The sequence below is a fragment of the Haliotis rubra genome, unplaced genomic scaffold (genome assembly GCF_003918875.1).
Source record: "Haliotis rubra isolate DU_JTF1 unplaced genomic scaffold, ASM391887v1 Scf38, whole genome shotgun sequence".
In the NCBI taxonomy this organism is placed as follows: domain Eukaryota; kingdom Metazoa; phylum Mollusca; class Gastropoda; order Lepetellida; family Haliotidae; genus Haliotis; species Haliotis rubra.
The window spans coordinates 1,002,330-1,023,972 of record NW_025767057.1 but is presented as its reverse complement, the minus strand read 5'-3'; the positions used below and the strand labels follow the sequence as shown (position 1 = coordinate 1,023,972).

Below are 21,643 nucleotides of genomic sequence, written 5' to 3'. Positions count from 1 at the left end.
ACATTTCATACATTTCATGATATAAATGTTAAATTCTTGTTCATAAATATTGGTATTTCAAGCTGCAAAAAATGAACAACCTGAAATCATTTTATTCTGATTAACTGAATATCCTCAATTGTCATTCTATATACTACTCAAAGTTTGCTAAGGATCAAGGTTTGATGATGTAAACAAAATCATCCAGCAATTAAAACTGACATATCCTGGAACTCAATAATTGGATAACCCATCTAGGATCTTGGTTTCATGTTGAATAAATAGTGGCATGCAGTCGTGGGCATGAAGGAGCTCAGAATCCTTAATGCTAGTGTATTGCGACAGAGTTGTGGTACATCATTATCAGAGAGCACAAAAACATTTGCAACAGAGGATGGCAACAACTGATTACAATTTTGCCCCCTCAACATCAAAGTCATTGTCTGATGACCAAAGAATGAGGCAGGTACACAGGCATGCCAGAAACTGGGTTAAAATACTGACCTCATAGATGGTAAAGCACTACTTTATTGTACCAGGGTCATTGTACTTCAGGAGACCACTGTCCACATAGTGAGGCCATTACAGTCATCAGACCGTAACCCTATTGAACACTTGTGGAACAAGCTGCAGATTGCTGTGTCCTTCTAGCAACACTACAGAACTCTGCAATGCTCTTACTGAAGAGTGAAACAATATTGCCTTGGCAACCAGACAATTAGTGGAAGCATGAGACAATGGTGTTAGGTTGTGAACATGGTCCTGTGAACACATCTTGTAGATCACAATGAAAGTTTTGGATGAGGGCAATCGATTTGTATTTGTGCCTTTGTGGACATTTCTGTTGTGGTCCGATGCTCTCATTTTGATGGATGAACTGACTGATTGTTGGTCAAATGTTGGTTGTTGGTACATAACATGTTCCCTAAACATGTCTTTTCACAATTGATCTTTGGCTACTTCAACAGTCACTCAATTTGACACTTTATCTTTGACAGTGATCCTTAGCAAACTTTGAGTAGTATATGATTCACACTAACAGCTGCATCACTGAATCATAGAATTACAATTGAGGATCAATCTATAGTCCTTGTAAAGATTCAGCGATTCAAACATTGATCAAACCAGCATACACTGACATACAAGTTTTCATCTTAAAGCAAGGAAATATTTTCAACAATGAATCATTTCTTAATTTGATATCATTGCGATATGGAATTAGCATTATGATTCTACTCCTCTCCTGGGATTTTGAAATTAAACAAATACTATTAATCGACTCTTCTGATTACTGCAAAACATATATATCTGGCATCGTGTTTGTGTATAGAAATTTCATATTGATGTGGCCACTTTTCATTTGGAAACTGCAGCAAAATTAAACGTGTTTGCAACTGGCAAACGTGTTTGTTACTGAAAGCCACCCATGCTTTTGTATATTATTTTTAAAATTATCAAATTTATGAAGTAATAATATTCAAATACTGTTTTAAATGAAACAAAGTTTTTAAAAAAATATATAACATAATTTCAATATTTGAATGGTTGAAATGGTGAGATTTCTTTCAGAATTTGTTTAGCAACTTGAGGGTTTTGAAATGGTGCCAATGTTCTATTTCCAAACGAAAGTGACCATCATTTGTTGTAATGGTAGAGAGACAGATGGACATCTATGCCATGCATGGGGACAGATACAGAGGGGGAGAGTCACTACGGACTGATTGGTGACCCAACTTACCATGTGCGATTTACGAGACTAGCGGAAAGACGAAAACACATATTAGCTGAAGCATATTCCATTATCTCACAAGAACATTTACATACAGTTTCACACACTGACAAAGTTCAACATGAAAACAGGAAGTATGTGTGTGTTTGTTGTTAAAAATTCTACAAAATATGGCAGTGGCTTGAAGAAAACAAGTCCAGATCAATAACACACATCATCAGGGCACATGGAATTGCTGTATCAGATTTAAATAAATGATCATTATCATGAGGGTACATGGAATTGTCGTATCAGAATGATCATTATCATGAGGGTACATGGAATTGTTGTATCAGAATGATCATTATCATGAGGGTACATGGAATTGTTGTATCAGAATGATCATTATCATGAGGGTACATGGAATTGTCGTATCAGAATGATCATTATCATGAGGGTACATGGAATTGTTGTATCAGAATGATCATTATCATGAGGGTACATGGAATTGTCGTATCAGAATGATCATTATCATGAGGGTACATGGAATTGTCGTATCAGAATGATCATTATCATGAGGGTACATGGAATTGTCGTATCAGAATGATCATTATCATGAGGGTACATGGAATTGTCGATCATTATCAGAATGATCATTATCATGAGGGTACATGGAATTGTGTATCAGAATGATCATTATCATGAGGGTACATGGAATTGTCGTATCAGAATGATCATTATCATGAGGGTACATGAAATTGATCAGAATGATCATTATCATGAGGGTACATGGAATTGTTGTATCAGAATGATCATTATCATGAGGGTACATGGAATTGTCGTATCAGAATGATCATTATCATGAGGGTACATGGAATTGTTGTATCAGAATGATCATTATCATGAGGGTACATGGAATTGTTGTATCAGAATGATCATTATCATGAGGGTACATTATGTATCAGAATGATCATTATCATGGGGTACATGGAATTGTCGTATCAGAATGATCATTATTATCATGAGGAATGATCATTATCATGAGGGTACATGGAATTGTTGTATCAGAATGACCATTATCATGAGGGTACATGGAATTGTTGTATCAGAATGATCATTATCATGACCAACCCACACCTTAAATTGCCCATTGACGTTACTAATTAAAAAAAATGAATAAAACTAAGAAATGATTTCTCAACCAAATTTTGTTTCAACATTGGAAATCAACTTCTTGCACATACCATGCCCTTATAATGTGACTCATAGCCATAGTTTCCCCACTATGGCTGAAGTGTTAGCTTGAAACTGTTACAAAACAAACATTAAACAATAAGACTTCGTATTTAGGAAAACAAACACAGAACCTTAAAAGACTACAAAAACAAACAAACAAACAAACAAAACAAAACAAACAAACAAACAAACAAACAAACAAACAAACAAACAAACAAACAAACAAAACAGCAATACGAAATACATCCCAGTAAATTATTTGAAAACAATCATAAATAATAATTATCGAACATATTTAAAACAATTCATGAGTCATGCCTGAAATTGAGACTATTAAGACATAAGATATTAAGGTTAAAGTACAAATTGGTTGCCCATGTTTTACTCTATTCCTGGTAGTAAACAAAACATATACTCCTTCTTCACCACTTAGAAGTCAAATATAAAAATAAAGAGCAAAATAATTCCCTAAAAATTTTGAGTAAATGTGCCCAAGAAACATCACTTTTGATGCAGCCTTATTAGTGTAGTGGAAGTGCTGTTCACTTGAAGAGCTGCTGCTGTTGATCAAAGATTATGTGAGGATGTTGATGACTTGACAAACAGAAGATGACACAGCATGAATATCAATGTTTATAGTATGTTTGCAGTGAAAACGTACTGATGAATTTCACTTTAAACAAAAAAGTAAACCAAATAAAGTGAAATTAAGATTGCAAATCCTCATAACTTTACCTTGCCGATTGAACATTAAAATCTCACAATTATATTCAACTTAAGATAAAAACTGTTTAACAAATGATCATAGTTTCACATGGCTATTATTGGTTTGTATTGCACGGGGTATGCACATTAAATGAAACACCGAGCACAAGAAGTGTTGGTTTCTACGGTAGTCTAAGTTAACGCTCATCACGCACCACACCTGCATTTGTTTCACTGTTCCAACTACTGCGCTTACCCCCTTGTAACACAAACCAATAATAGCGATTCGAAACTATGATTTAGGAGATAAGCGTACTGTGTTTGGAAATTAGATGAATGTTAGGCCGAATTGATAGTCTCTAAATTTCATTTGAAGCCGCAGCGTGTAGCGTGAGGGTTTCAAATGATTAATTAGAGACTATCAATTCGATCTAACATTCATCTAATTCTAAACACAATACGCTTATCTCCATTCTATAACTTATTTAAAATGTAGCATTGTGCACAACATCCCGACCCATCAACACCCGAGTCAAAGAACATGGCACCTCTGTTGCTAATTCCGACACCAAATCAGCTATCTCTGACCACATCAAAGCCAACCCCAATCATCAAATAGAGTGGTCCGACATCACCATTCTAAGCCAACAACCAAAGCGGACTTCACTAAGCATAAGCTCACAGAAGCCATTCATCAAATACAAGCCTACCATCAACCGTGACCAAGGATGCTTCATTCCATCTGCTTATGATCCACTCCTCCACCAAGCCCAGTCTATTGTATAAACCCATCCATTGTATAAACATCTCATTGTAACTACATCTCTGGCTTCCATTCACTATCCTTTATGTACTTACTGGCTTCATCAGCTTACTGCTTAGCCAATCATGGCAATTATGTTGTTTCCTTTGTCTATTATGTTGTTTCATTTGTTATATACAGTATATATATGCAGCTCCTACACTTCATGTATCACTCTTGCTTGACAACGGTACAAGAATCTGTATCGAAGCGTCGCACTCCACGAAAATAAAAAGTTGTTATCCATAAAACTTGTTATATAGTTACGCGAATAACAGTTTGAAATGGCGGGACGAGCCAGTGTTTACATTTCATGAAAGGTTGAAATTCGAAGTGACAGTGGAAAATACTTGACTGACTGTCGAACCTGAACCCTGCAGAATCGAAGAATAGATCCTTTTCTGATCGACCTATGACCCGTAAGTCATCAAAGACTGTTAATTTTATGACCGGGCGTGACGTCGATCATGATTTCAACGTCGCGATGCCGCCACCCGGCATGCGAGGAAGAGTGACAGTACTGCTGCTTTGTGTACCTTCGACTAACTTGGGATTCCTTGGATCATTGTTCTCGTCATTTGGGACTGGATTGTGGCCAAGCTTTTCAAAGTGTACGAACATAGCTGCAGTAACAGCCTTCGGGGAAGGTTGAAGAGAACTAAATTCTCATGGTTACGTTTTGACATTTTGAGCGATGCAGCGGGACATGATGGAGTATGAGTGGCAAATTTGGTGTTTCGCCTGACCATTATCTTGTGAATTTCCCATTCTAAAGGGAAACAAATATACCATTTATCGGTAGGTTAATGTTTACAAAGCGTTTTGCCGCACAAATAGGGATAGATAGGGATGTATTGTTACAAAGGTTTTTCTGATTTATATGTTAGATATTGTTTGTTTATGTGTGGGGCTGTGTATTGTAATTGAGTTTGAATAGTTTTATAATAGAAGGTAATAATTATGATAGTGAGGTCCCCTAATAATTGTGGTGGAGAAATCGTATAATTGTATTTTTCGAGTTTTAATAAATGTTTCATCAGTATTTCCATCACGTCTGTTGTGTTGATGTTAGTCATGTTAGTGGCCAAGCTGAAGTAGTCGCGGCAGGGTTGTATCACGTCGCGAGTGAAGCGCCCGTGAAATCAGAGCGCATTTTCAATCAAATGATCATTACATGAGGGTACATGGAATTGTTGTATCAGAATGACCATTATCATGAGGGTACATGGAATTGTTGTATCAGAATGATCATTATCATGACCAACCCACACCTTAAATTGCCCATTGACGTTACTAATTAAAAAAAATGAATAAAACTAAGAAATGATTTCTCAACCAAATTTTGTTTCAACATTGGAAATCAACTTCTTGCACATACCATGCCCTTATAATGTGACTCATAGCCATAGGTTTCCCCCCCACTATGGCTGAAGTGTTAGCTTGAAACTGTTACAAAACAAACATTAAACAATAACACTTCGTATTTAGGAAAACAAACACAGAACCTTAAAAGACTACAAAAACAAACAAACAAAACAAAACAAACAAACAAACAAACAAACAAACAAACAAACAAACAAACAAACAAACAAACAAACAAACAAAACAGCAATACGAAATACATCCCAGTAAATTATTTGAAAACAATCATAAATAATAATTATCGAACATATTTAAAACAATTCATGAGTCATGCCTGAAATTGAGACTATTAAGACATAAGATATTAAGGTTAAAGTACAAATTGGTTGCCCATGTTTTACTCTATTCCTGGTAGTAAAAAAAACATATGCTCCTTCTTCACCACTTAGAAGTCAAATACAAAAATAAAGAGCAAAATAATTCCCTAATAATTTTGAGTAAATGTGCCCAAGAAACATCACTTTTGATGCATTAGTGTAGTGGAAGTGCTGTTCACTTGAAGAGCTGCTGCTGTTGATCAAAGATTATGTGAGGATGTTGATGACTTGACAAACAGAAGATGACACAGCATGAATATCAATGTTTATAGTATGTTTGCAGTGAAAACGTACTGATGAATTTCACTTTAAACAAAAAAGTAAACCAAATAAAGTGAAATTAAGATAGCAAATCCTCATAACTTTACCTTGCCGATTGAACATTAAAATCTTACAATTATATTCAACTTAAGATAAAAACTGTTTAACAAATGATCATAGTTTCACATGGCTATTATTGGTTTGTATTGTACGGGGTATGCACATTAAATGAAACACCGAGCACAAGAAGTGTTGGTTTCTCACGGTAGTCTAAGTTAGCAGCTCATCCGACCCAATAATAGCGATTTGATTGTTTGTTAAACAACTTTTATCCTAAGTCGTTTAACATTCTGAGATTTAAATGTTCAATTGGCAAGGTAAAATTATGAGGATTCGTAACCTTAATTTCACTTTAAAGTGAAATGCATTGGCACGTTTTCACTGCAAACAGACTATACATGTGAGTTAGTGAGGGGCATGAGTTTCGTGCCACTGTGACCTGTATTTCATTCATATAATTGTGTGTCAGTATGATGTCAGAGTAACATGGAAGTGATGTAAGGCTTAGATTTGATTTAAACATATTTTATTCAGTGACGAAAGGGATTAGGAACAAGTTATCCAACTAAGGTAAGGGCTAAGGGCTTAGATGTTAATCATTATGGCAAAACCAACAGGTATGGGTATAGAAACGACAATCGTAGCATCATAATTTCAGCAAATCTGGAATTAAAACTCTGAACAGCAGATCCTGGCACAACTGAAGGAAGCAACTCCGCAGAGGGTACTGCAGCATCACTGTCTATGATAACTTGATAGGTGTCAGTTCATGATATGAGTCACAGAAACATTTAAAAATCCATAAAAGTTTAACTTGATTTTCAAATAAACTTCAATTTCAATTTTCAATCAAAACATAAGAAACACCTACCCTAAACATTTATTAACTATTTCACTTGTAATCCACAACTTTTCATTATGGCTGTATTAAACTTTTGAGGAATGCACTATCTGATTTTCATCTAAAAAACCTGTACTGAATTCTTGCCAAATTCAAGGAACTATGGAATGATATGGGCTTGGGTCAAGTCCCAACCCTACACATACAGGCTTATGTATATAACTTGTAGTTATGTGTCCGCAGCCATGGTGGCGCTGATCATGACCTCATCAGGTCCAGGTCAGAATGCGTCCCCAGTACCTTATGCTTAATGTACGAGCTGACTGATATGGGGATTTAGTGTTCAGACAATTTGATTGGGTTGTTTGTATGTCGTCCTACCCCCTGGGGGACACTGTCCGTGCCTTCAGCTGCTGTTTTCCCCTTCCCCAGCTCAATTACTGTCTACCAAATACTGTAACATTTCACTTGTGGACACCAGCTGACAAGGAGATAAAGTCTAAAGGCTATGCCGAGGACTTAAACATGAATATATGATTCAAAATAATCTGTTTTTAATTTAATTCTAAATGGTAATTTTATACCAAGGTTTAACAAACAGACAGTTTGGGATCAGGACTGAACATTTAATGATAAGTTGCTGAACAATAACTGTTCATACACGTTATTCTAGCGCCAATTACCATATTGGCATGACCGACATGCAGCCTTGCCCATAATATTGAATACACTGACAACAACCATTTATTACATTGTCCATATTTGTATTATATTCATTTGTGAAAATCGGGTTAAAACCCCCATCCTAAATATTTGATTTTTCATGAACAAATTCCATGCATATTACCAAATTACAGTAGATAAGCTGAATTTTGAGGACATGAATAAACATTCTGTAGAAAGTGGTTGTCCTCTGTGAAGGTTATGCTTTCATCAAACTATTTTGCTGTCGATCAAAAAACATCATATCACTTCAGGTGAATGAACAATGTGAAATTTGCAGTGAAACAGAACTAGACATGATTTACCATTTCAGTTGTATATATAGAGAATCTCACCCGAGTGTCTTTTGATATCAAATATATCACCATGAGTTGTTAAAGTTACAAATATCCGAGGCTTATGGTACCTGAGGATATTTTTACTTTTATCAATGAGTGTTGATATATTTGATATCAGAAGACACAAGGGTGAGATTCTATTTATCATCAAAAATCACTCCTTAGTTTTAAATGAAAAATGTCCATCTCTGAACACGGTACTGCCTTTAGACTTGCAGTGTAGCGATGTCATAGCATTGTTCTGTCATTAAGTTCATGATGTCATAGCATTGTCAGGGCATTGTACAAAATCTACTGTCAAAATGATATCTCCTAGGAGATATAGTTTGATCTGACACAAGCAATATCTCCTGTGGAACACAGTTTTGGATAATAAATGTTTGTACTATGATTAGTTAGTTTTACATGATGGGGTAACAGCACAGTCCACTGTCAGTTTATAAGGGCCAAATATAATCCCTGTATATTTTGATTTGAGATAAATGTACAGCCAAATAAAATATCCAGAAGAGCAGGGGTTCAAAAATCTTTTTAAAAGCCACTTGCCACCGGGCAAATGACTTTAAGAAAGTAACTTGTCCTGGCTATTTTTCCACTTGCCCTGATTTTTATGACATAATCATGATGATGTAATTATGAATGAATAAATCAACATGGTATTTGATGTTAATGTTCACTGGACTATTATAGAGAAGTGATAAATGGCAAAGAAGGATAACTCTACTTAATTATCATTGCAAAATTTAATAGCTACATTTTGAGCAGATATGAAATTAAATCCAAGTTTATTTGCAGTTTGAAAACGTAAGCAGAGATGATCTAGTAGCCCACGGACAAGTAAGACACCAGTATTTGATTGCCCGAAATCAAAACTGACTTGTCCCGGGGGTAGGGCGATGGGATTTTTGAACCCCTGGAAGAGAGCCATTTCCTTTTAAAGGCCAATAAAATGTAACAATAATTTTGTACAATATAAGCCATTTGATATATGAAAGAAAATTATATGAAATATGAAAATATTGCCAGTGTTGTCGCATCAATATTTGTGTGCTTTCTTCCTTCGATAATTACTTATGCCTGTCATATGTACATGTCATATGGCCTCCAAAACAGAAATTGCAAGAACAGTTCAGATTTTGGAATGATCTTGTCTCCACTTCTTCCACACCATGTCAAAGTGAGACAATTATTTCCTATCATTGCACCTGTGTCATCCACACATAGAAGTTTGGCTGAAGAAATCAGACAGCTTAGGCCCATTTGTTAGAATGCTTTAGGCTGAATGTTAACAAAGTAACGACCGAAATATGACACCACACAAAATAACAACTAGGTCTGAATTGCATGGATTCTCATTCCCCACAGTCATTTGTTCAGACTTATGTTATTTTTATCACAACCATAACCTTCAGTCATAGCAGTAATGCTCTATTATACGAGAATATTTATAGAATGACTGTTGCGGGGATGTCTTTAATGATAAAATACAACCATGTAAAATTATTTTCTCAGAATGGGCTAATAATATTCATTCTTGCAGTTAATAGAAAAAGGGACTTCAAAAAGATCCACTTGTTTTACAATATATCAGGATCATGTGACATGCGACGATAAGACGTCAATACCAAACACATCAGCCAGAGCACAACACCGCCACAAGAACATTCCTTTTCCAGAACACTTAGGTACAATTGACACTTTGATGGATGATATCAAAGATCTCATCTCCAATTTCAATTTTATCAGTAATTAACTGGAACATTACCTTAATTGAAAACACATTGATTGTTACATACACCCTTGTTCTAGAGACAACCTTGTTAAAGAGACACCTTTGTTATAAAGACAACCTTGTTAAAGAGACAACCTTGTTATAAAGACAGCCTAGATATTGGGTAGGGAATACCTATTTCATTATATGTTATTGGCTGATTTAATATGTTTTTGTTCAATATCTCGCTTTAAGAATTAGTTGCGATAGGTTATTTCTGAACATTCATATCATGAATTTGCAAATATGTTACACATTCTCTGTGAAAATTTTGTCTATTTCTCAGGAATTGTTGCTATGCAACTTACTTGTTTTATAATCAAAACTGGAAACATGTAGTATATTTGTACAGGCACCTAAAATATTAAGACTTAGATGGTCCATGTGACAAGTTGTTCCAAAGCTTATTACATGAGATGTAGTCCTACACTCCTAGTTAATACAAGCAAAAAATACCTAAAACTTGACAATAGTGTGTATCAGGTAACTGAGTGAGTGAGTGAGTTTGGTTTTACGCCGCTTTTAGCAATATTCCAGCAATATCAAGGCTGGGGGACACCAGAAATGAGCTTCACACATTGTACCCATGTGGGGAATCGAACCCGGGTCTTCGGCGTGAGGAGCAAACGCTTTAACCATTAGGCTACCCCACCGCCCCGTATCAGGTAACTAAAACTGATGAGTAAGAATCGTGAAATATGAACTAATTAACATGATAATTATTCATGATTGTGAAATTGATGGAAGGTAAGGTGGTCTGAAGTTTTCATGTGAATTGAGCATAGGTATTCCCTACCCTGTTGACATACCCTTGAGAAGCAGCCAAGTCAAAAATAACATTCCTTTCACACATTTGTGACATGCATGTCCTATGTGTGGATAATTTCATGTCCATTATTCCATCATGGCTGTCTCTGTGGTGAGGCATGGAGCATCTGCTCCGAGAGCAAAAGGAACTTGTTGTTACAATGTCTTGTGCAAGGCAGGGTAACAAGAAGTACCATCTCTTGATGTCAAGTACGATATGACAAGGATTGGAACCAGTTACTGTCTGCTGTTCTTGTGGAGGCTCTATCCACTAGATGAGGGAGGTTTCCATCAAACTCTGGACCATTACTCCTCATTTACTAACCAACCTCTGAAATAGTTATCATCTGCAGTACAACAACGTTTATTCTCTTAACACCATTTATTATCATTAACTGACACTAAACCAACCAGGGCTTGGACACAAAACACAACCTTCTGCCTATATAAACTAAAACTTTCTTTAAGAAACCAAGATGAATTGAACTCTGCATACTCTCAAGTATTTAAAAAACATTTAACTGAAAAGATGAAGATGACACAAGCGGTAATTGCTGAAGGCTTTTAACCAATAAATTATGCAACAGATCCTTACATACAACAGCCACTGGCAAACTCTGTGACAAAACATTTGATTCTAAAGCAGAATTTCAAGAAACCTGTCATTGAAATTAAAAATTCTTTGCTAAAAAACTTAGACAACTTGTGTGGTGTTTCCTGAAACATCCATGTTGGCTACAAGTGAAGGCCAGAACATTCAAACATGAAGTGAAGAGCTAGTTTTTACTTCAATGATTTGTAGGTGTATGCCAAGATATTGCCTGATAAATTTTAGGTTGTTTTTTTTGCGAAGTGCACTTTGCTATAAGAAAGTGTGATGAAATTTTAGAAAGTTTTCAACACAGAACTTCCACAGACAGCCCCTCAAGGAAAAAAACTAAACATATCACCAATGAGATGCTACACATCTTAAATTCTATTCATTTGGATTTCTTGTGACGAAGACGTGAACATTAAAACCTGTGACGACTAAATGAAAATCCTCCAAGATATTCAATATCACCACCAAATTGCTACATCCATAATATCCTACAAATGTGACATTCCCTTTAATTAAACAAGCAGTAAGATTTCCACTAAATAATGTTAATTCACATCCTAATCTTTGCAACTCCTCCTCATGTGCAGTCATAGCGTACCTGTTGAGAGCATCTGGTACATCCTCCTCTGTGTTGGAGTGATGCATCTTCTTGCTGTTCTGTCGGGGGGTCATTGGGGACTGAATCCCACCTCTGTCCCCGCTGCTGTTTTCTCGGGATGTTGAGTTTGTACCAGACCTTTCTCTGCGCCGTGTTGAGAATCTACTCACAAATGAAGCATTGTTCTTCCAGGGCCTCTCTCTGTTGCAACCAATGAGAGACAGTTAAACATGTTAAAGGGAAGCTCCACCCAGGAAAATTTACAGACCTTGTTGTATTCAAGTTAGTGAAATAACACTCTTTGTGGGAAATAAAATATCAGGGATAGAAATACTTTTTTTCTAAGTGTGCCTTAGGGCACCAGGTAAATATTTTAGGTGTGCCTTTCAGAAATCAAGTGTGCCCAGATGTTTTAGAATAAATGACAGTAGCAAGGATGATGATCTTTTGAAATTTATTGTCAGAAAACAACAAATGTAACCAGTTTTCTGTTATCACTGATATGTCTTCTGTTTTAGATGGCTTTCTTATCTTTCATTTGTTCTGTTTTCCTAACACCTTTAATAGCTAAGAATTGTGTGAGAGGTTCACTTTTTTCAATATAGCTAACATACACAATTTCCTCTTCAATAACAGAACTATCGGTACTCCCAACACTCTAAATGAAGAAACAACCAGACTTCTTTACATGAACTGTCATAATTCCAGTGATTTCCTGGGTGATAAAGTCAATAAATGTTTTTGCCTGGTTGTCATTTGCATAAGTGTTTTGTTTGGTTATTAAGAGTCCAAAAGTGTGTTATGTCTCTAAAAAATTAGACGTGCCATAATGGCATCAAGAACATTTTTTATCCGTGCCATTTTGATATTTACCGTGCCATGGCACGTTAATATATGGGGTATTTCGAACCCTGAATATCATTGGTATATCAATCCAACATTTATGATAACCCAAATTAAGTAGAGACAATGTCTCGTGCATATGATAAATGAAGAAGTAACAAATAGTTGACTTATTTTTTTGAAATATCTCATGTGAAACATCTATATGCACATCGGATCCACCGATACAACAAATATCATCATAGAAAAAGAGTGAGCGAGTGAGTGAATGAGTTTAGTTTTACTCTGCACTCAGCAACATTCCAGCTATATGGCAGTGGTCTGTAAATAATCGAGTCTGGACCAGACAATCCAGTGATCAAAAGCATGAGCATCGATCTATGCAATTGAAGACATCATTAAAGTTACTGAAACATCACAATCTTACAAAGACCTTATAATTTACTGTTGTGTTTGTGGATAGTAATATAATGTATACAGCCCACTTCTGTGTGTATATTTATACTGAAGGTTTCCAATTTCCTTCACCACTATATACAGTAAAATACTTCTGACCTTTAACCAAGGGGAATAACTCACAAAGTTGGACTAGGGCATGGCACCATGTGGGGCTTCCATGTGGCAAGGGACATGGAGTTTTCATCTGCAGCATAACACCGCCACAGGCACTGTATGAGTTGAGCAGCGGGTACACGGCGACGGTTCAGGTGTTTCTGTCGTTGCTGTTGCTGCACTTTCAAGGCAAACCCTGAACCCAAAATACCCTGGCAAAAAGAACAAAGTATCACATTACATTACACACCCTCCTGAATCTGTTTCAAGAGATTTTAGGAGACTTTTCTTAGGGTTAGATATCAACAAACATACAGGTATCCATATGTTAATATATAATTCGTAACAATTGTCTTTGTTTTAGGAAGGCCTTAATGTTTTCTAAACTGTTTCATAAAGAACATTTGTAATGTATAATGGTCTGAAATACACACATACACAAAGCTGGTTTAGTCAAACATGTTTTTTTCTGCTACTTTGAGGCATCATTTTCAAAACTTTTTTTCGTTGGAGCTTCCTCAATATGGAGGTACTTAGGTGGTACTTAGCACTATCAATATCCACCATGACCCACTCACATATTGTTAAAGGTCTGTCAGCATTCACGGCAATCCATGGTTGTGTAACTGCTAGGTCACAATTCTCTGTAAATTTGTTGACATGCATGTTTGTCGATGTCGGGGAAACATCTATGTGATAATGTGAATAATGTTTGACTTACAGCTGGCAACGCAAAGAATGATATTCCCAGAATGGCAGAAAAGGAAGCTATCAACTTTCCTCCCCACGTTGTTGGCACCACGTCACCATAGCCAACTGTACACAGCGTCACCTGCAACACAAGGTGTACTCATTAACACAAGGTGTACACAGCATCACCTGCAATACAAGGTGTACTCATTAACACAAGGTGTACACAGCATCACCTGCAACACAAGGTGTACTCATTAACGTGAGGTGTACACCACATCACCTGCAACACAAGGTGTACTCATTAACACAAGGTGTACACAGCTTCACCTGCAACACAAGGTGTACTCATTAACACAAGGTGTACACAGCTTCACCTGCAACACAAGGTGTACTCATTAACACAAGGTGTACACAGCTTCACCTGCAACACAAGGTGTACTCATTAACACAAGGTGTACACAGCGTCACCTGCAATACAAGGTGTACTCATTAACACAAGGTGTACACAGCATCACCTGCAACACAAGGTGTACTCATTAACACAAGGTGTACACAGCGTCACCTGCAACACAAGGTGTACTCATTAACATAGTGTACACAGCTTAACATGTAACACAAGGTGTACTCATTAACACAAGGTGTACACAGTTTCACCTGCAACACTAGGTGTACTTATTAACAAGGTGTACACAGCTTCAACTGCAACACAAGATGTACTCATTAACAAGGTGTACACAGCTTCACCTGCAACACATGGTGTACTCATTAACAAAAGGTGTACACATCTTCACCTGCAACACAAGGTATACTCATTAACACAGTGTACACAGCTTAACATGTAACACAAGGTGTACATATTAATGCAAGATGCTTAGTTTCACCTGCAACACAAGGTGTATTCATTAACATAAGGTGTACCCAGTTTCACAAGGTGTACATATCAAAACAAAATGTACAGTTTCACCTGTACACAAGGTGTACCTGCAACACAAAGTGTACACAGTTCAACCTGCAACACAAGGTGTACAGTTTCACTTGTAACACCAAATGTGCACCTTAACACAAGGTGTACAGTTTCACTTGTTAGACCAAACATGCACCTTAACACAAGGTGTACAGTTTCACTTTTAACACCAAATGTGTACCTTAACACAAGGTGTACAGTTTCACTTGTAACACCAAATGTACACCTTAACACAAGGTGTACAGTTTCACTTGTAACACCAAATGTGCACCTTAACACAAGGTTTACAGTTTCACTTGTAACACCAAATGTGCACCTTAACACAAGGTGTACATCTGCAACACAAGGTGAACACGCTAACACAAGTGGATACATGACGACAATCGGTACATAGGTACAGTATGATTACATAAAAGACAGTTTGTATATGCACACTGTCTAACCTGGACAAGGTTTAATCTTCACTAATATCCAGATGATGGATTGATCAAAACTATTTGACGAAACCACCATGTAAATGTTGGTGGCAGATACATGCCAAGTTTGATCACACCATGAATGTCAGGAGTGACTGGTATCAGTGATCATGCAGATGCACCTGCATGCTAACTGTGATTACTTGATAAAAGTTAGGTGTCACTGATATCAATTATGATACAGATGTACCTGCATACCAAGTTTGATCTTCATCAGCTAAGACAGGCTAGGTGTTTGGGGTAAACAAGTCCGGGCCCTGAGAAATGAGATGCGACTTCAACATTCTGTACAGGTGATTTAACTTCTACAGTACTTTCAATTTGATACAGATCAATCACTAAGCAATAAAATCTACAACTTCAAGCAGGAGTACAAGACGCTTAGTTTCACTGGTCACCACTCCAGTCAATTTGATCAGCACTGGAGCTGTTCTGAATGATAACACATCCATAGTAGTACAGTATTTATTGAGCACTAAACAGGAATGCAAACAGGAATGATGGTTCATCTGTATTGAAACTAATCATCACTGCCTCCTCAATAAACCATCACACCTATTTACAAGATCACCTCACAAGATCAATCAAACCACCTCACAAGATCAATCAAACCACCTCACAAGATCCACCACCTCACAAGATCAATCAAACCACCTCACAAGATCCACCATCACAAGATCCATCACACCACCTCACAAGATCAATCAAACCACCTCACAAGATCAATCAAACCACCTCACAAGATCAATCAAACCACCTCACAAGATCCACCACCTCACAAATCAAACCACCTCACAAGATCAATCAAACCACCTCACAAGATCCATCAAACCACCTCACAAGATCCATCACCTCACAAGATCCACCACCTCACAAGATCAATCAAACCACCTCACAAGATCAATCAAACCACCTCACAAGATCCATCACACCACCTCACAAGATCCACCACCTCACAAGATCAATCACACCACCTCACAAGATCAATCAAACCACCTCACAAGATCCATCACACCACCTCACAAGATCCACCACCTCACAAGATCCATCACATCACAAGATCCATCAAACCACCTCACAAGAGATCAAACCACCTCACAAGATCAATCACCACCTCACAAGACCACCTCACAAGATCCACCTCACAAGATCAATCAAACCACCTCACAAGATCCATCACACCACCTCACAAGATCCACCAACCTCACAAGATCAATCAAACCACCTCACAAGATCAATCAAACCACCTCACAAGATCAATCAAACCACCTCACAAGATCAATCAAACCACCTCACAAGATCAATCATCACACCACCTCACAAGATCCACCACCTCACAAGATCCATCACACCACCTCACAAGATCAATCAAACCACCTCACAAGATCCATCACACCACCTCACAAGATCAACCACCTCACAAGATCCATCACACCACCTCACAAGATCAATCAAACCACCTCACAAGATCCATCACACCACCTCACAAGATCAATCAAACCACCTCACAAGATCCATCACACCACCTCACAAGATCCATCACATCACAAGATCCATCACACCACATCACAAGATCGATCACACTACATCACAAGATCCATCACACCACCTCACAAGATCCACCACACCACCTCACAAGATCCACCACACCACCTCACAAGATCCACCACCTCACAAGATCCATCACACCACTTCACAAGATCAATCAAACCACCTCACAAGATCAATCAAACCACCTCACAAGATCCATCACACCACCTCACAAGATCCATCACACCACCTCACAAGATCAATCAAACCACCTCACAAGACCCATCACACCACCACACAAGATCCATCACACCACCTCACAAGATCCACCACACCACCTCACAAGATCCACCACACCACCTCACAAGATCCACCACCTCACAGGATCCATCACACCATCTCACAAGATCCATCACACCACCTCACAAGATCCACCTCACAAGATCCATCACACCACCTCACAAGATCCATCACACCACCTCACAAGATCCACCACCTCACAAGATCCATCACACCACTTCACAAGATCCATCACACCACCTCACAAGATCCATCACACCACCTCACAAGATCCACCACACCACCTCACAAGATCCACCACCTCACAAGATCCATCATACCATCTCACAAGATCCACCACACCACCTCACAAGATCCACCTAACAAGATCCATCACACCACCTCACAAGATCCATCACACCACCACACAAGATCCATCACAGCCCCTCACAAGATCCACCACATCACCTAACAAGATCCATCACACCACCTCACAAGATCCATCACACCACCTCACACCACCTCACAAGATCCATCACACCACCTCACAAGATCCACCACCTCACAAGATCCATCACACCACTTCACAAGATCCATCACACCACATCACAAGAAGATCCACCACCTCACAAGATCCATCACACCACCTCACAAGATCCACCACCTCACAAGATCCATCATACCATCTCACAAGATCCATCACCACCTCACCTCACAAGATCCACCACACACAAGATCCATCACACCACCTCACAAGATCCATCACACCACCTCACAAGATCCATCACACCACCTCACAAGATCCATCACACCACCTCACAAGATCCATCACACCACCAACATCCACCACCTCACAAGATCTATCACACCACCTCACAAGATCCATCACACCACATCACAAGATCCATCACACCACCTCACAAGATCCATCACACCACCTCACAAGATCCATCACACCACCTCACAAGATCCATCACACCACCTCACAAGATCCACCACACCACCTCACAAGATTCATCACACCACCTCACAAGATCCACCACACCACCACAAGATCAATCACACCACCACACAAGATCCATCACAGCCCCTCACAAGATCCACCACATCACCTAACAAGATCCATCACCACCTCACAACATCCACCACCTCACAAGATCTATCACACCACCTCACAAGATCCATCACACCACATCACAAGATCCTTCACACCACCACACAAGATCCATCAAACCACCTCACAAGGTTCATCACACCACCTCACAAGATCTATCACACCACCTCACAAGATCCACCATACCACCTCACAAGATTCATCACACCACCTCACAAGATCCACCACACCACCTCACAAGATCCATCACACCACCACACAAGATCCATCACAGCCCCTCACAAGATCCACCACATCACCTAACAAGATCCATCACAGCCCCTCACAAGATCCATCACACCACCACACCACATCCATCACACCACCTCACAAGATCCATCACAGCTCCTCACAAGAATCCCCCATACTTGCTCACATGGAACATTAACTGTTTCCCTAAATATGACAGAAGAAACGGACAACATCCAGGCAACAGGTGATGTGATGATGCCTGATAACTACTCATTTCATCTCCATATTCAGTAGTCCACAACAAGGCCCAGGGAATTCAATACCAACTTTACCATGTCTCCATATTAAGCTTCATCCATATTCAAACATGTGTCTAGCCATGTAATGGGTGGCCAACATTCAGTGTGGTCACCTCCAGCCCCAAGAGACTGCGTAACTGTGATTAACATGCACTTCCACTTGTAGAGTCTCTGTATTGTCAACATTAGGGTGTGGGGTGTTTTGATTAAGTATTGGCTTTGTCAAAGATGGAGATACTTTTATTGACTACCAACACGACTGCATTCCATTTGAATATGTCTCCATACACTATTATACCTCTCAACACAGGCTAAGGAACACATATAAATATTACTATTTAGCTCTTAGCAAAGTGTGAGTAGTACATGTTGAGTTAGAAACTGGTTTTATAGTACTTAATGAAATAATACCCATGGATTGTTCTTGCTTTAAAAAAAATCTTTGCGAAAATTGTATTGAATGATTTTCTGTTTGTCCTCCTGCCTTTGGGAATCGGCGGAAGAAAAATCAGAAAATAATTATTGAATTGGTCTGGCTTTTATCTAATTATTTTCCCTACTTCTTTAAACCAAGACTTGAAAAATTTAAGAACAGTCTGGCCCAGCATGGGTTTGTTAACTTTGTACTAGGTCAGTCTTGATATCAACTCTAATGATGATTCGTTCCCACTGGGCTAATGGACATACCTACCAAACATGGTCAATATGTCATCGATCAAAAGATCTTACTGACAAGCTCAATCTTGTTCAGTTGAAATCAAGCTAATTCCTATATTAGTTGGAGCTGATCTGGGTAATCCTTGTCTGAGACTTAATCATTGGGATCCATATTGACACGAGGGAGGGACATGAACGCATCAGTATGACCTGATATAGTCCTGGTGATCGAGAGTCCGGCTACTGGAAGCCGATCTGTGATGAATATCCTGTGGCAGGTACATTTGTAAGCAGCTAAACCGTACCAAGATCCCTGCTATTGAACCTTATCTTGCTGAACTCACTCTCCCAACCATGATGAAGATGAGGCACAAAATTGTTTGATTGTTCACTCCCATGTTCCAGCAAATATGAAGGCAGCCTGTAAATTCAAGTAATATATGTATGATAATGGACATTTTATAAAGCGCCTGTATCCAAGCACTTGTGCATGCTCAAAGTGCCAAGACATTATTACCCTGGTTAACCCAAGCTGTCTGTGAGGCGCTAGAAGGTTAACTGTCATATTACTTATCCCACCGGGTACCCATTCACTGCTGGATGAACAGAGGCAATTTTGAACAAACTCTCTTGCCTAAGGTGAGACCACATGTGCCACGTGTGCTTTGTTGTGGGGTAGGACTGAAGTCCTAGAAACTGTCAGCAGTCAAGCTGACAAACACGGTCACCTGTCCAAGAACTGTCCGTGACCAACATTGCTTAACTTCAACTGATTTGTGACCTGGGCTATGCACATGACCACTCAGTACCACCCAGTCTGGCATAGACAATCCAGAACTAGATATTATGAATGATCACTCTGTCTAGGTTTGATGACATGCTATCCACACGTAATCCAATTGGCAACTCCATCTGTTAACTGCCCTCCAGGGACCAGCATGGGTTGTAGTTGACTGCCATGTGTATGACCCAGACTCGCTAGGAGGACATGCAATATACTGATGGGGGATTCAGAAATCACTGGGAACGTTTTCCTAATCCAGTTTCTCAAGGTAACTTGGTAAAATATTCCTGGGGAAAGTATGTTCTTCATAAAACATTCCTTAGGGGTTCAAAGATTTCCTGAGAAAGTGTTCTTAGTAAAAACTTCCTGTGGCAATACTGACTTTGTTGAAAGAATGACAGGGGACAGTTGGTTCACCAGGATTCTGCTTCACAAAGTCACTGAGCTACAGCTACTGTAATTCTCATAGTACAACTCAAGGCTTGGCAGTTGCAGCTGTACGATCAGTGATTGAAGTGAGGAAGTTCAGTTTTACGCCGCTTTGAGCAATATTCCAGCAATATCACTGTGGAGGACACCAGAAATGGGCTTCACACATTGTACCCTTGTGGGAATCGAACCCAGGCCTTCTGCATGATGTGTGAAAGCTTTTACCTCTAGGCTTCCCCACCACCAACGCCATGGACCAAAGCCTTTGGGATGATAACTGCTTCATCACCAATGTGTGCACACATGAATGTTGTAAATAAACACGTCTGCTGAGAATGTCACAACTGTTTTAGGCAATGCCATGCTCATGGGTTTAACCAAAATGGTAAAGGTCTAAGACTGGAATCAATAAAGGCTTACTTCCTCCATCAAGCTGAAAACACTAAAATCAGTTCTAAGTGGTGTCGCTCAAAACTCACTCACTCATACACAAGTACACTGGTACTTGGCGGATATATGTCAAGCAAATTTCACCATGATTTAGATTTGGGTAAATAATACAAGTTTGGGAGCATTTCTGTTCAGTTTTTAAAAGTAATTGGAACACTAGTTACTCTATTATG

General features: G+C 38.6%; 1 protein-coding gene across 1 annotated transcript in view; it reads right to left on the bottom strand.

The window, feature by feature from the left end:
* The window catches only part of LOC124286311 (potassium voltage-gated channel subfamily KQT member 1-like), an 81,170-nt gene that overhangs the window by 8,671 nt on the left and 50,856 nt on the right, over window positions 1-21,643 (bottom strand). Inside the window, exons 5-8 of the mRNA XM_046722670.1 lie at window positions 14,286-14,396; window positions 13,592-13,776; window positions 12,170-12,370; window positions 1,718-1,735 (exon numbers count right to left, since the gene is read on the bottom strand). Coding sequence (XP_046578626.1) covers window positions 1,718-1,735; window positions 12,170-12,370; window positions 13,592-13,776; window positions 14,286-14,396 — 515 coding nt within the window. The remainder of the gene's footprint in view (window positions 1-1,717; window positions 1,736-12,169; window positions 12,371-13,591; window positions 13,777-14,285; window positions 14,397-21,643) is intronic.